At 53.6% G+C, this 11,464-nt stretch overlaps 2 protein-coding genes across 2 annotated transcripts; one reads left to right on the top strand and one right to left on the bottom strand.

The window, feature by feature from the left end:
• The first annotated feature begins 276 nt into the window (after nucleotides 1–276).
• On the top strand, nucleotides 277–7,384 carry Syvn1 (synoviolin 1). The gene is made up of 16 exons (XM_021152530.2): nucleotides 277–822; nucleotides 1,612–1,760; nucleotides 1,966–2,058; nucleotides 2,144–2,296; nucleotides 2,384–2,432; nucleotides 2,811–2,914; nucleotides 3,429–3,555; nucleotides 3,650–3,749; nucleotides 3,828–3,893; nucleotides 3,984–4,100; nucleotides 4,181–4,344; nucleotides 4,614–4,742; nucleotides 4,829–4,984; nucleotides 5,067–5,253; nucleotides 6,028–6,179; nucleotides 6,247–7,384. The coding sequence occupies exons 2-16, from the start codon at nucleotides 1,629–1,631 to the stop codon at nucleotides 6,354–6,356; spliced, it is 1,839 nt and encodes a 612-aa protein (XP_021008189.1). The 5' UTR covers nucleotides 277–822; nucleotides 1,612–1,628; the 3' UTR covers nucleotides 6,357–7,384.
• Mrpl49 (mitochondrial ribosomal protein L49) lies at nucleotides 7,294–11,401 on the bottom strand. Its single transcript, XM_021152531.3, has 4 exons — nucleotides 11,257–11,401; nucleotides 10,520–10,670; nucleotides 8,768–8,892; nucleotides 7,294–8,674 (listed from the first exon to the last, which is right to left on the bottom strand). Exons 1-4 carry the CDS (start codon nucleotides 11,332–11,334, stop codon nucleotides 8,528–8,530), a joined length of 501 nt encoding a protein of 166 aa, XP_021008190.1. The 5' UTR covers nucleotides 11,335–11,401; the 3' UTR covers nucleotides 7,294–8,527.
• Nucleotides 11,402–11,464: the final 63 nt, after the last annotated feature.

Genomic DNA, 11,464 nt, shown 5'->3' with positions numbered 1-11,464 from the left:
GGACACCCAAGCACTGCTCCTTTTGCGGGCCCCGTAAGCGTCCCCCAAGGCGGGATAGGGATCCCGGGCCTATGGACTGAGCTTTCTCAGCTGGCATCCAGCTGCCGTGGCACCCAGTCCAGGGCCACTCTGCCTACAGACCCTAGCAACCACTCACCTGCTTTTCTTTCCCTATAGGCCAGAAATTTTTCCTTTCTTTTCTCATTGGTCCGCGTAACTTTATCGCAACCAATCAGCGGTAGCCACGGGAACAAACTCACTCCTACACACCCTGCGTTGGGGGGAGGTAACCTGGGAAGACCTATATCTGTTTTCTGCACCGCTTTTTTTCGAGAAGCACTTAACTTCTTACCGTGTTGTAGCTATCCCTGGAATGAGGCGCTTACACATTTTATTTCTTTCATGCCTGACATAAAGTCTGGCCCTTGCTCGCTCCTGCCCCCCGTCCAAATGGCTCGGCCCGCGGAACGCCCCATCTTCCAGGCACTCTGAGAGCCGGAGTCTTGGAGGAGTTTAGGGTGGTGATTCAACCACGGCGACTAGCAAGTGGCGGGCTTCAGCCCTCTCTCGCTGCCCTCCTGGTCGCGACCACACGTCACAGCTCTCGCTCGTTCCGGTTGCTTGCGCACGGGCCCCAGAAGCGCAGGCGAGATCGGAGCGCGCAAAGCGAACTTGGTACGGTCCACTCCGCCGCGCCCCGCGCCGCCGGAAGTGAGGTGTCTTACCCCCGAAGTTCCGGTTCGCAGGGGGTGGGGAGTGTTGTTAACCGGAGCGGCTGCCGCAGTCGCGGTGATTGAGCGTGCTCGCGGCGCTGGGCTCCTGGTGAGTGGGTCTGGGCCTGGTTGGGGTTGGGGGGGTCGGCGTCTAGGACCTTGTCCTTTGGGGTCACTGCGATCAGCCCGCCCCGCTGCGTTCGGCCGCCAGTTTTCGGCCTGTCAGATGGCTGGAGACCTCAGGCGGCGGCGCGGCCACCGTTCCAGAGGCCAGGCCCCGCCTGCGAGGTTCCCAACTCGTAGCGTTCACAGGTGCGCGAATGCGAGGCGACCTGACAGGTTCTCAGCCCCGCCGCTGCACCCTGGCGGTCGGCCGTTTCTCCGGTTCTCAGAGTGGACACTGCTTGGGGGGGGGGGGACCACCGGGTTCCAGGCTGACGTACCCCGCTGGGCGCGCGTCTACGCTGACCACCCTGGCACAGCTGTCACTGGTGGTGTCGCCTTCTCAAGCTGTGCCCTCTGCACCTTGCCTCCTCCACCCGTGGCGGGCCCAGCGAACCGACCTCTAAAGCCTTTCATCCCAGCTCCTTCAGAGGGTCAGCGGTGGCAGCCCCCCTCCTCCTAACTTTGCCTCAGTGACTCCCTAGAGGAGGCGCCTTGGCAGACAGCGTGGAAGAGCCCTAGATTTGAAACGAGACTGATCCAAGTTCTAGGCCTTGCATCAGTGTGAGCCTCTAACCCCTTTGAGTCCCAGTTTCTCGTTTGTGAAACAGGGAGTATATGCTGTTTTGAATCTAATGGCTGTCAAGGTGAAATGAGCGTTTGCTCTTACACTCTGCCAGGGACTGTGCTAGGTTTGCATAGTGTGGATATCACAAATGTCATTTTCCTTGTGCAGGTCTCTGGGCCAGGGCGATGTTCCGCACCGCAGTGATGATGGCAGCCAGCCTGGCGCTGACCGGGGCAGTGGTGGCTCACGCCTACTACCTCAAACACCAGTTCTACCCCACTGTAGTGTATTTGACCAAGTCCAGCCCCAGCATGGCAGTGAGTTCAGGGCTCAGGGAAGAAGGAATGCCCGGGGAGGGAAGGAGGGGCAGAAGTGGGGCTACATGTCATAGAAGTAGGAAATAGCCTCAGGCCGCCTGACTTGGAATGATCTAGGACAGTCTTGGGGACCTGTCAGAATGATGAGCCCCAGGCAGGCGAAAGCAGAAAATAACCTCCAAGCACGACCTTTCCTCACCCCCAGGTCCTGTACATCCAGGCCTTTGTCCTTGTCTTCCTCTTGGGCAAGGTGATGGGCAAGGTGTTCTTCGGGCAGCTGAGGGCAGCAGAGATGGAGGTAATATGTTGGTGGCCCCAAAGGACAGGGTTCAAAGGAGGGAACCCAAATGATTGGTGTTCACATCATCCCTGTCACCCCACAGCACCTTCTGGAGCGGTCCTGGTATGCTGTCACGGAGACTTGTTTGGCCTTCACCGTTTTTCGGGATGACTTCAGCCCTCGCTTTGTGGCACTCTTTACGCTGCTCCTCTTCCTCAAATGTTTCCATTGGTTGGCCGAAGACCGTGTGGACTTTGTGAGTTGGGAGTGGCTGATGGGCATGCCAGTGGATTGGGGTATGGGGCAACCCCAACCATCTTGATGGTGTCCCTCTCTGCCTCAGATGGAACGCAGCCCCAACATCTCCTGGCTCTTCCACTGCCGCATCGTCTGTAAGTGAGACTCATGAAGACGTGGGGGTGACTTGAGGGAAAAGGGGCCACTGAGGAGTAGACTGTGAAAAGTCAAAACCTATGGCTGCCCCTCCACCCACAGCTGCACAGGAAAGATAATTTAAGAAGTTCATTTGCATAGTCTCTACTCAGTTCCACTCCAGGGCTTCTTAACTGCCCGGACGCTCAGCGCTCTGCCTTCTCCCCTGGGCCTGGGTTGCCCCAACACCCTGCCTGGGCACAAGTAGTTCCCAGGGGGCTGATTCGGCTTAGGTGTACACATCTAAGTAGATGGTGCGGTCGACGGCCATGGGGTGGGATTGTCGTGGACAGAAGGCTCTGCTGACCTCGCTTCCCTCCCTTTGGGGGTCTCCACAGCTCTCATGCTTCTCCTGGGTATCCTGGACTTCCTCTTCGTCAGCCACGCTTATCACAGCATCCTGACCCGTGGGGCTTCTGTGCAGCTGGTATTTGGCTTCGAGGTAAAACTGGTTTGGGGGAAGAAGCTGAGCTGGTGCTGCGTGTGCTGTGAGCAACCCCACAAGTGCTTCCGAGGGCCTGCCATGTCTCTACCCACTTACTGGCCACCAGGGAGCCTCTGCCATGTAGTCCTGGCCACCCTCATAGACTTCTAGGCTATTGCCGAAGGACACAAAGGAAGGCTGGTGTAGTGTAGAAGATTCTTGACCAAGTACCTTAGCAAGCCTTCCTGGAGGCTGATGTCACAGCTGGCTATGAATGGAAAAGAGAAAACTGCTGGGTGGATCACCCAGGAGACGTGTCCCAGCTCACATCTGCCGAGTGCTTACCACATGCTGGGCCTTGTGCTGTGTTCATAGGTGACAGTTAATGCTTGGGAGGTTGAGTCAGTTGCTTTCGTCCCAGACTGGGAGGACCCCATCTGTGTTGGTGTCGCTGCACCTCTGTCTTGAAGCCTAGCCTGGCTAGAGCAAGGGGAAGCTGGTGCTCATATCCGTCTCCTGTCCCTCCCTCCAGTACGCCATTCTGATGACCATGGTGCTTACCATCTTCATCAAGTATGTGCTGCACTCCGTGGACCTCCAGAGCGAGAACCCCTGGGACAACAAGGCTGTATACATGCTCTACACGGAGCTGTTTACAGGTAACGGAATCCTGGGCCTCTTCCGGTCCACAGCAGCATCCGTTGGTGTGTCTGCCAGCCCTATGGCCAGCTGCGTTCTCCCTTTCCTCCTCAGGCTTTATCAAGGTCCTGCTGTACATGGCCTTCATGACCATCATGATCAAGGTGCACACATTCCCACTCTTTGCCATTAGGCCCATGTACCTGGCCATGAGGTGAGTCCAGCCTTGTCCCTTACTTCCTCAGACTGGTCTCTCCCATGTCTTCTTTCACTCACTGACTTGTCTCTTCAGGCAGTTCAAGAAAGCTGTGACAGATGCCATCATGTCTCGCCGAGCCATCCGCAACATGAACACACTGTGAGTGGGCTTGTTCTGGCTGCTCTCCCAACCTCCGAGATCCCTGTGCTTCCGTTCTGGTCTTGACATGTGCTCTGCCATCTTAACCAGGTACCCAGATGCCACCCCCGAGGAGCTCCAGGCAATGGATAACGTCTGTATCATCTGCAGAGAAGAAATGGTGACTGGTGCTAAGAGATTGCCTTGCAACCACATCTTTCACACGAGGTGGGAGAAGGTCTGGGGGACCTGCATCGTGAGCACAGGCTCATGGGGACCTGCTGACCACTGCCTGATCTTACTCCCAGCTGCCTGCGCTCCTGGTTCCAGAGACAGCAGACCTGCCCGACATGCCGTATGGATGTCCTGCGGGCATCGTTGCCAGCCCAGTCACCACCACCTCCTGAGCCTGCCGACCAAGGACCACCCCCTGCCCCTCATCCCCAACCGCTGCTGCCACAGCCCCCTAATTGTAAGTGGCCCTTCATTTGCCCACAGAGGACCTTCCTTGTCCTCAGGTACTTGCCCTGGGCTGGGTACCAACAGTGCTGGGGAATCCCAGATGTCTGCCCCCCAGAAGCTCATTCTGGGTAGGAAGGGGTGAGAAGATGAGAAATAGACAAATGATGAGTGGTAAGCAGGGCCTGCCAGAGTGGAGGAGATCTCCTAGTAGCCAAGCGCACTGCCTGGGGTGGAACTGTCAGCCCAGCCCTCTTCTCACTACTGTTTGTTTCTCTGCAGTCCCCCAGGGCCTCCTGCCTCCTTTTCCTCCAGGCATGTTCCCACTGTGGCCCCCAATGGGTCCCTTTCCACCTGTCCCGCCTCCCCCAAGCTCAGGAGAGGCTGCGGCCCCTCCACCCACCAGTGCAGGTGAGCCTTGTGCATGCCAAGGCAGCTGGGGGGGTGGCAGTCGGATCTGGAGACCTAGAGACTGACTTCCATTTTGCATTTGCCAGCCGTTTCTCGGCCTAGTGGAGCAGCCACCACCACAGCTGCTGGCACCAGTACTTCTGCCCCAGCACCTGGCTCTGTACCTGGCCCAGAGGCTGGTCCTGCCCCTGGCTTCCCTTTCCCTCCTCCTTGGATGGGTATGCCTCTGCCTCCACCTTTTGGTAAGTTGGCCACTCTCTGGGATGTCTGGGGTAGAGAGCTAAGGCCCAGGTAGCTCAGACTGACCTCTGTATCTCCTGCCAGCCTTCCCCCCAATGCCTGTACCCCCTGCGGGCTTTGCTGGCCTAACCCCAGAGGAGCTGCGAGCGCTAGAGGGCCATGAGAGACAGCACCTGGAGGCCCGGCTGCAGAGTCTGCGCAACATACATACACTACTGGATGCTGCCATGCTTCAAATCAACCAGTACCTCACTGTGCTGGCCTCCCTGGGGTACGCATGCCACATTCAGTAGCGTTCCAAAAAGGTCCCATGTGGTTTTGACATGTTTCCCATGCACCCTGTATTCAGGCCACCTGTCTACAGGCGTGCACAGGAGCTCTTGGCCACTCTGCCTTCTTTCATCCTTCATTCAGGAAGTGCATCTGCACAGCCATGGAGGATCAATTTATTAGTGAGCTGGCTGTGAGATTTACTTGTTTTTTACTAAGCTCAAATTATTTTTGACATTCGCTGCTACAACTCATCACCTCACGTCTGCCAGGGCTGACACACTGAGGGAGCAGGTAACAGTCACCTGAAGCCATCCTGACCATGCCTAAGTGCTAGTGTCATCACTTGCCTACCCTGTGTGACCTCAGACCTAAGGTAGCGATACCACCCTCCCAGACTTGTATATTAGAATAAAAATCAAATCCCTAGTCATATGTGACTTGTGCAGAGGCCTGGTAGGAAGGCCGAGTCCAAGGCTTGAGCCTTCTGACCTGCTCAGTGCCCACCCTATCAGTGGAGACTGAAGACTAATAGGAAAGTGTCAGCTGTCTGCCTGCAAGTGATTTAGAATCCTCAGGCCGAACTACTCGACCCTTTCATTGCTCCACCTGATCATCCAACCCGCCTATTCACTTATACTTAACTCATCACAAGGACTCAAGGATAGCTTGCCTTAGAGCTTGTCCTGCAAGGCTAATGGTGGTGGGTGGGTGGTAGGAGAATCTCTGCAGCCCAGAAGGCCAAGGTCAGGCCTCTTGTCCCTTCTCTTGGCAGGCCCCCCAGGCCAGCTACTTCAGTGAACCCCACTGAAGAGACTGCCTCTCCAGTGGTATCTGCTGCCCCTTCCACCAGCACCCCCAGCTCTGAGGCTCCTACCCCGTCTCCGGGAGCTTCCCCACCAATTCCTGAAGCAGAAAAGCCTCCTGGTAAGTGAGGAACCTCTTGGGTGGGATGAGGTGTTCTCCGGGCTTCACCTCTGGCCTCTCCTCCTAGCTCCTGAGTCGGTGGGCATTGCAGAGGAGCTTCCCGAGGACGGAGAGCCTGATGCCGCAGAACTCCGCCGGCGTCGCCTGCAGAAGCTGGAGTCCCCCGTTGCCCACTGACACTGCCCAGACCTGGCCCTGTTCTCTTGAGTGGCCCTCACTGGAACACGTCCTGCCACCAAGTGCCAGCTCCCTCTCTGCTTGCACCAGGGAGTAGTAACCCCAGTGAGAAAGACTTGGCAGGGTCTCTGAGGATCAAGGAGAAGTGTCTGGGCTTCCAGTTGATCCATCCCCAGTGCCCCTGGCAGCCATGGAGATACTGGTCAGCTCTAACCTTCCTCCACTTCTGCCATGTTCAACTGGGCCTTGAAAGTAGAAGCTGAATCTCTGGTAAGCCTTCTCTCCTATGCTTTCTGGGAGAAGGTGAAGCCCCTCCAAGCCCTGCTTGTGAGTATGGGACCATGCTACAGTGCCGAACAGTATTAGCTTCTGTTCCCAAGTGTGGAAACCCAGAGGGGCTGAAGACAGACCAGGACCTTGCCCCACCCTCCTGCCAAGACTGGCACCAGTCTCTTTCCTCTAGCCCAGTCTTCCCAGAACCTCTTTGTGATGGTGGCTGTGCCCCCCGAAGCCCTGTGGCATTTCCATGTCTTACTGGCAACCACACAACTCAGGGAAAGGAATGCCTGGGGGTGGGGCACAGGCGGGCAGCACTGAGGGACCCTGCCCTGCCCCTCCCCAGCTCTTTCCCCATCTCACCCAGCAGCCACTGCCTGGTGGGCCTGGCTAAGGGTGTGTGCTGCTCCCCAGAATCCAAGGCAGGCCACCTCCAACCTGTGGGACGTCGTCAGGATTGGAACTATTCTGTACCTAGTGGCTTTGGGCTTAAATTTTGTCTTCTGAATTTGAATGCTTGATCCCAGGAAGGAGGAGCAGGTGTGGGGCTAGGTACCTGGACTTTGCAGTTTAGAACAAGCTCTGGGCTAGGCCAGGCCTAAGGAGCCAAGGCCTAGCTGCTGCTTCCTTCTTTTGGTTTTGTGTTACAGGAGTCTCTGGAGAGTTTCAGATGATTATTTAATTTGTAAATATTGTATAAATTTTAATAGCTTAAATTGTATATACAGCTCAATAAAAACTTGCATTAATGACTGGTAGAACGTGTCACCTAGGGTGGGCTGGGCTCATGTGCTTATTAGTCTGTAGACCTAAGAATGGAACGGCCTGTGGTTCCTTGGATGAGGATGCAAAGATCAGCAACTAGAGAGCACTGGGAGGGTGGTATCGCTACCTTAGGTCTGAGGTCACACAGGGTAGGCAGGTTCTGAACACCGTTTAACACTTTAGCCAGTTTAATGGTGGGTTGGACATGTGACTGGTGAGGTGGGTGCTAGAAGTGAAAGGTCTACATTTTGTCTTCACACCCACCCCTGTATAGTTGATTACAGGTCACAGGGTGATTCCCCAACCCTACCTAGTACAGCACTCAGAACCTAAGATATTGCTTGTCTCATCCACTCCAGTCCATGTCTTTTCGCTGCACTGTGTCTTCTGTTCCATAGCTTCCACCTTGCCCTGCCTATAGCAGGAGCTCTAGGTCAAGGATTGATTCCCTGATGGGTCTATGCTGTGAAGCCCCCAGAACAGGGTTGGGTGGTCGCTTCCAGAACAGCAAACATAAGGAAATGTATTACAGTTTATAATGGGACAGCAGTTTGTAATCTCGGGCTTTTCCACTGGTGCTCAGCCCAGTTCCTGAATTATGACTTACAGGCTCATTTGTATGTGCAATACTTATGGCCATAAACTAGTTTTGTTCCCACTAGTTCATAGCCCATTGAACCCGTTTAAACGAGACTACGTCACCGCATGGCTGGTGGGTTTCCTCTCCTCGAGTTTGCCACACCCACTTCCTCTGAGTCCAGGGGAAAGTCCAGGGGGAATGTCCCTATCAGATTCCCCGCCTTCTAGTCCTGCCTCAGCTCACTGGCCATCAGCTTTTGATTGACAGGGGATGCTTCCACACAATGCACAAGAGATTATCTATACAGCAGTTAATGTCTGCTTTTGTTAGCTTGATTGTTGCTGTGGCCTCCCATGTTGGGACAGCTCTCAAGTGGACACTTGGACACACAGGTCTACTTGCACTTTATGAAAGCAAGGCCTTATCTCAAAGCCCTTTCATCCTAAGTACTTAAGCCCTAATCTTTGTATCCCATTCCAGAGACTCAAATCCACCTCCTCTCTGGAGGCCAGTCTGTGGTGACCACCGCCACAGGGCTGACCATCAGGCCTCAGAAGCCTTTTTCAAGAAGCCAGGCTTTAAGCTGCTCGTCAAAGTAGCCCTTGATTCGAAGAGTACCTGTCACCTCATTAACCTGGGTGATAGGTGTCTTTCCCAGCAGTGGGCTCAGAAATTCTTCCACATCCTTCTGTAGGGCCTGGGGAAAGATAAACTCCAGTCACAAGTTTCTAATCACAGGACCCCACGCCTTCATCCCTGGAAGATTCCGGTACATACCCAAGCCACTTACCCAGATGTCACCTTCCACCTTCCGAATCAAGGTCATCTGTCGGTTTCCGTGTGTGATCTCCTTGTAGACAGGAATATTGTGCATCCGAGAGCGACGAACAAAGTAGGGCAAGCTGGGAAGAGGATCTATAAAGGGATACAGTACAAAAAGCCAGCTTATCATAGCCTCATCCACCTCAACCAAGGCCTTTCCCCTCACAGAAGCTGCAAAGGGCTCTGTCAGGGTTTGCTGGTCTCAAACTCTATGTAGCTAAGACCTTGAACTCTTTACACCTCCCAAGTTCTAAGATTACAGGCCTACTGCACCTGCTATAATGTATTAAATCCTAATGGACAAGACTGCCTTAGACTTCAGATCATCTCGTCTGTCCTTCAGTTCAGAGTCAAGGCTGAATTATTACCTTGGTCCTATGGTCCCCACATAGACCTGCTACCATCTAAGTGCTCAACAGAAAAGGAGCTGGGCACGACTACTCATGCCTAGAAGTGAGGCTGGGCATGCTGGCGCACACCTTTAATCCCGGCACCGTGGAGGAAGAGGCAGGTGTGGGAGCCCAGCCTGGTCTACAAAGTGAGTTCCAAGACAGCCAGAGCTATAAAGAAAAACCCTGTCTACAAACAAGCAAACAAATGAAGGCAGGCATGGTGGCACATTCCTTTAATCCCAGTAGTGGAATTTCTGAGTTTGGAGCCAGTGTGATCCACAGATTAAAGACTAGGATAGCCAAGGTTACACACACTTACTTAAAAACATAAATAAGGGGCTGGTGAGATGGCTCAGAGGTTAAGAGCGCTGACTGCTCTTCCAAAGGTCCTGAGTTCAAATCCCAGCAACCACATGGTGGCTCACAACCATCTGTAATGAAATCTGATACTCTCTTCTGGAGTGTCTGACAGCTACAGTGTACTTACATATAATAAATAAATAAATAAATATTTTTAAAAAAACAAATAAAAGCAGTTTACTAGAGTGTGTGTGTTTATCTATCTATCTACCTGCATCTTTGGGGACCCCCCACCCCTCAGCTCGGGGACTACTCTCTCCTTTCCCATTGACCCAGTGAGGCTGACCGCATCTGGAACAAAGAGATGGGAGTTAAAGGGATTCTTTGGGGTTTTGTGTGTGTGTGTGTGAATTAGTGGTTTGCCTACATGTCTGTGTGAGGCTGTCGCATCACCTGGAATTGGAATTACACATGGTTGTGAGCTACCAGGTGGGTAGGTCCTGGAAATTGAACCTGAGTTCCTTGGAAGAGGAGCTAGTGCTCTTAATTGATGAGCAATCTCTTCAGCCCTCTTGGTCTCTCTGTAGTGCCAACAGTCCTAAAACCTTGTACTGGCAATGAGACTTTACCAAAAAAAAAAAAAAAAAAAAAAACCCACACATTGGACTCTGTGTTAAGGTTTCACATACTGAGATGATACCCATTTTGCTGAATTTGAGGTTAGGAAAAACTAAATGACTAAAGAAATCACACCAACAATGAAAGACAGAGCCAAATTCCAAACAGCCCCGCCCCCAGACTTGCCTGTCTGCTAAGCTGCATTCTGTTACATAGGGTTCGTTGGACTGGAAGAAGAGAACTCCACACACATGGGTCTTCTCTGCTTTTTCAAGGGAAGACCTCACCCCAGGAACATAGGGTGCTACTGTTGGTTCCTTCCCCAACAGAGGTAGGACAATACTAACCCTCCTACATCTTAGAACTTCAAAGCCCACTGGAAAGTCCAAAGCCTCTAGCGTTCAACTCACCTCTGGGAGGCTGCCAACCACTAGGAGTAGGATAATGTTTATGTTTTGGTGGCTCTGGGATTTTGGTAGGGGGGAGCAGGCGCTCCACAAATCGGTACTCATCCACAGACTCCACAAAGCCGGGGTTATCAGGAGGCCCCTGGGTCTGGCTCTAAGGCAAAACAAATCATCTTTCCTTTAGTTTAATTAACACGGGAGAATTTTAGCTATAAAAAAAAAAGCATGAGTAAAAAACTTGAACTGAGAAAAGCACCAGACTTAGATATTTTAGTGTGAATGATACCGGGGGTGGGGGTGGGAGTGACCTGGAAAAACAACTCTCAAGTCTGAATCCCAAGACGTCTCCAGGACTCAAATGGCAAACGTGCATAATCCGGAAAAACCGACTAAGCATACGACTGACCAACACAGGATCCTTCAGTATTTGTCTTTGAACATGGTTTTGAAACTCTTTAACTCCAAAATGACATGCTTGATCGACCAGGCACCGAGCGGGGACATACAGCTGCTCTCGGTCTTACCCAACTCGAGGGATGCGGCAGCCACATTCCAAAACCCAGACTCTCCAAGCGCGGTCCAGGCTCTGCACCTGCCCTCTCCACCCTTCATCTACCCTCCATACAAGAATGAAGCGGAGTACATAGCAAATCTAAGGCCTCCTGAGGAAATACGAAGTTCAGGGTGGTCATGAGCAACAGTGAGGATCACCCACAGCCTTCTGTCCACGGGGCTCTCACCAGCTTCCGTCGCCCGTAGTTCCGACGGAGGCAGCTCCTCCAGATCGGCAAAGCGGCTCGGAACACGGCTGCTGCCATCTTGGCTCCTCAACAGAGTGTCATAAGCGCGCGCAGCCGGGCTCGCCCCGCCTCCCTCTGCGCACGCAGGCCACAGGGACCGAACGCCTGCGTACAGCGTAAGGGGCGGGCTGGGACGGCGGTGGGCGGT

Source organism: Mus caroli, unplaced genomic scaffold, assembly GCF_978045245.1.
Source record: "Mus caroli unplaced genomic scaffold, Mus_caroli_1 scaffold_20, whole genome shotgun sequence".
Classification (NCBI taxonomy): domain Eukaryota; kingdom Metazoa; phylum Chordata; class Mammalia; order Rodentia; family Muridae; genus Mus; species Mus caroli.
Note: the sequence above shows the minus strand (reverse complement) of the source record. Positions and strands in the feature narration are given on the sequence as shown.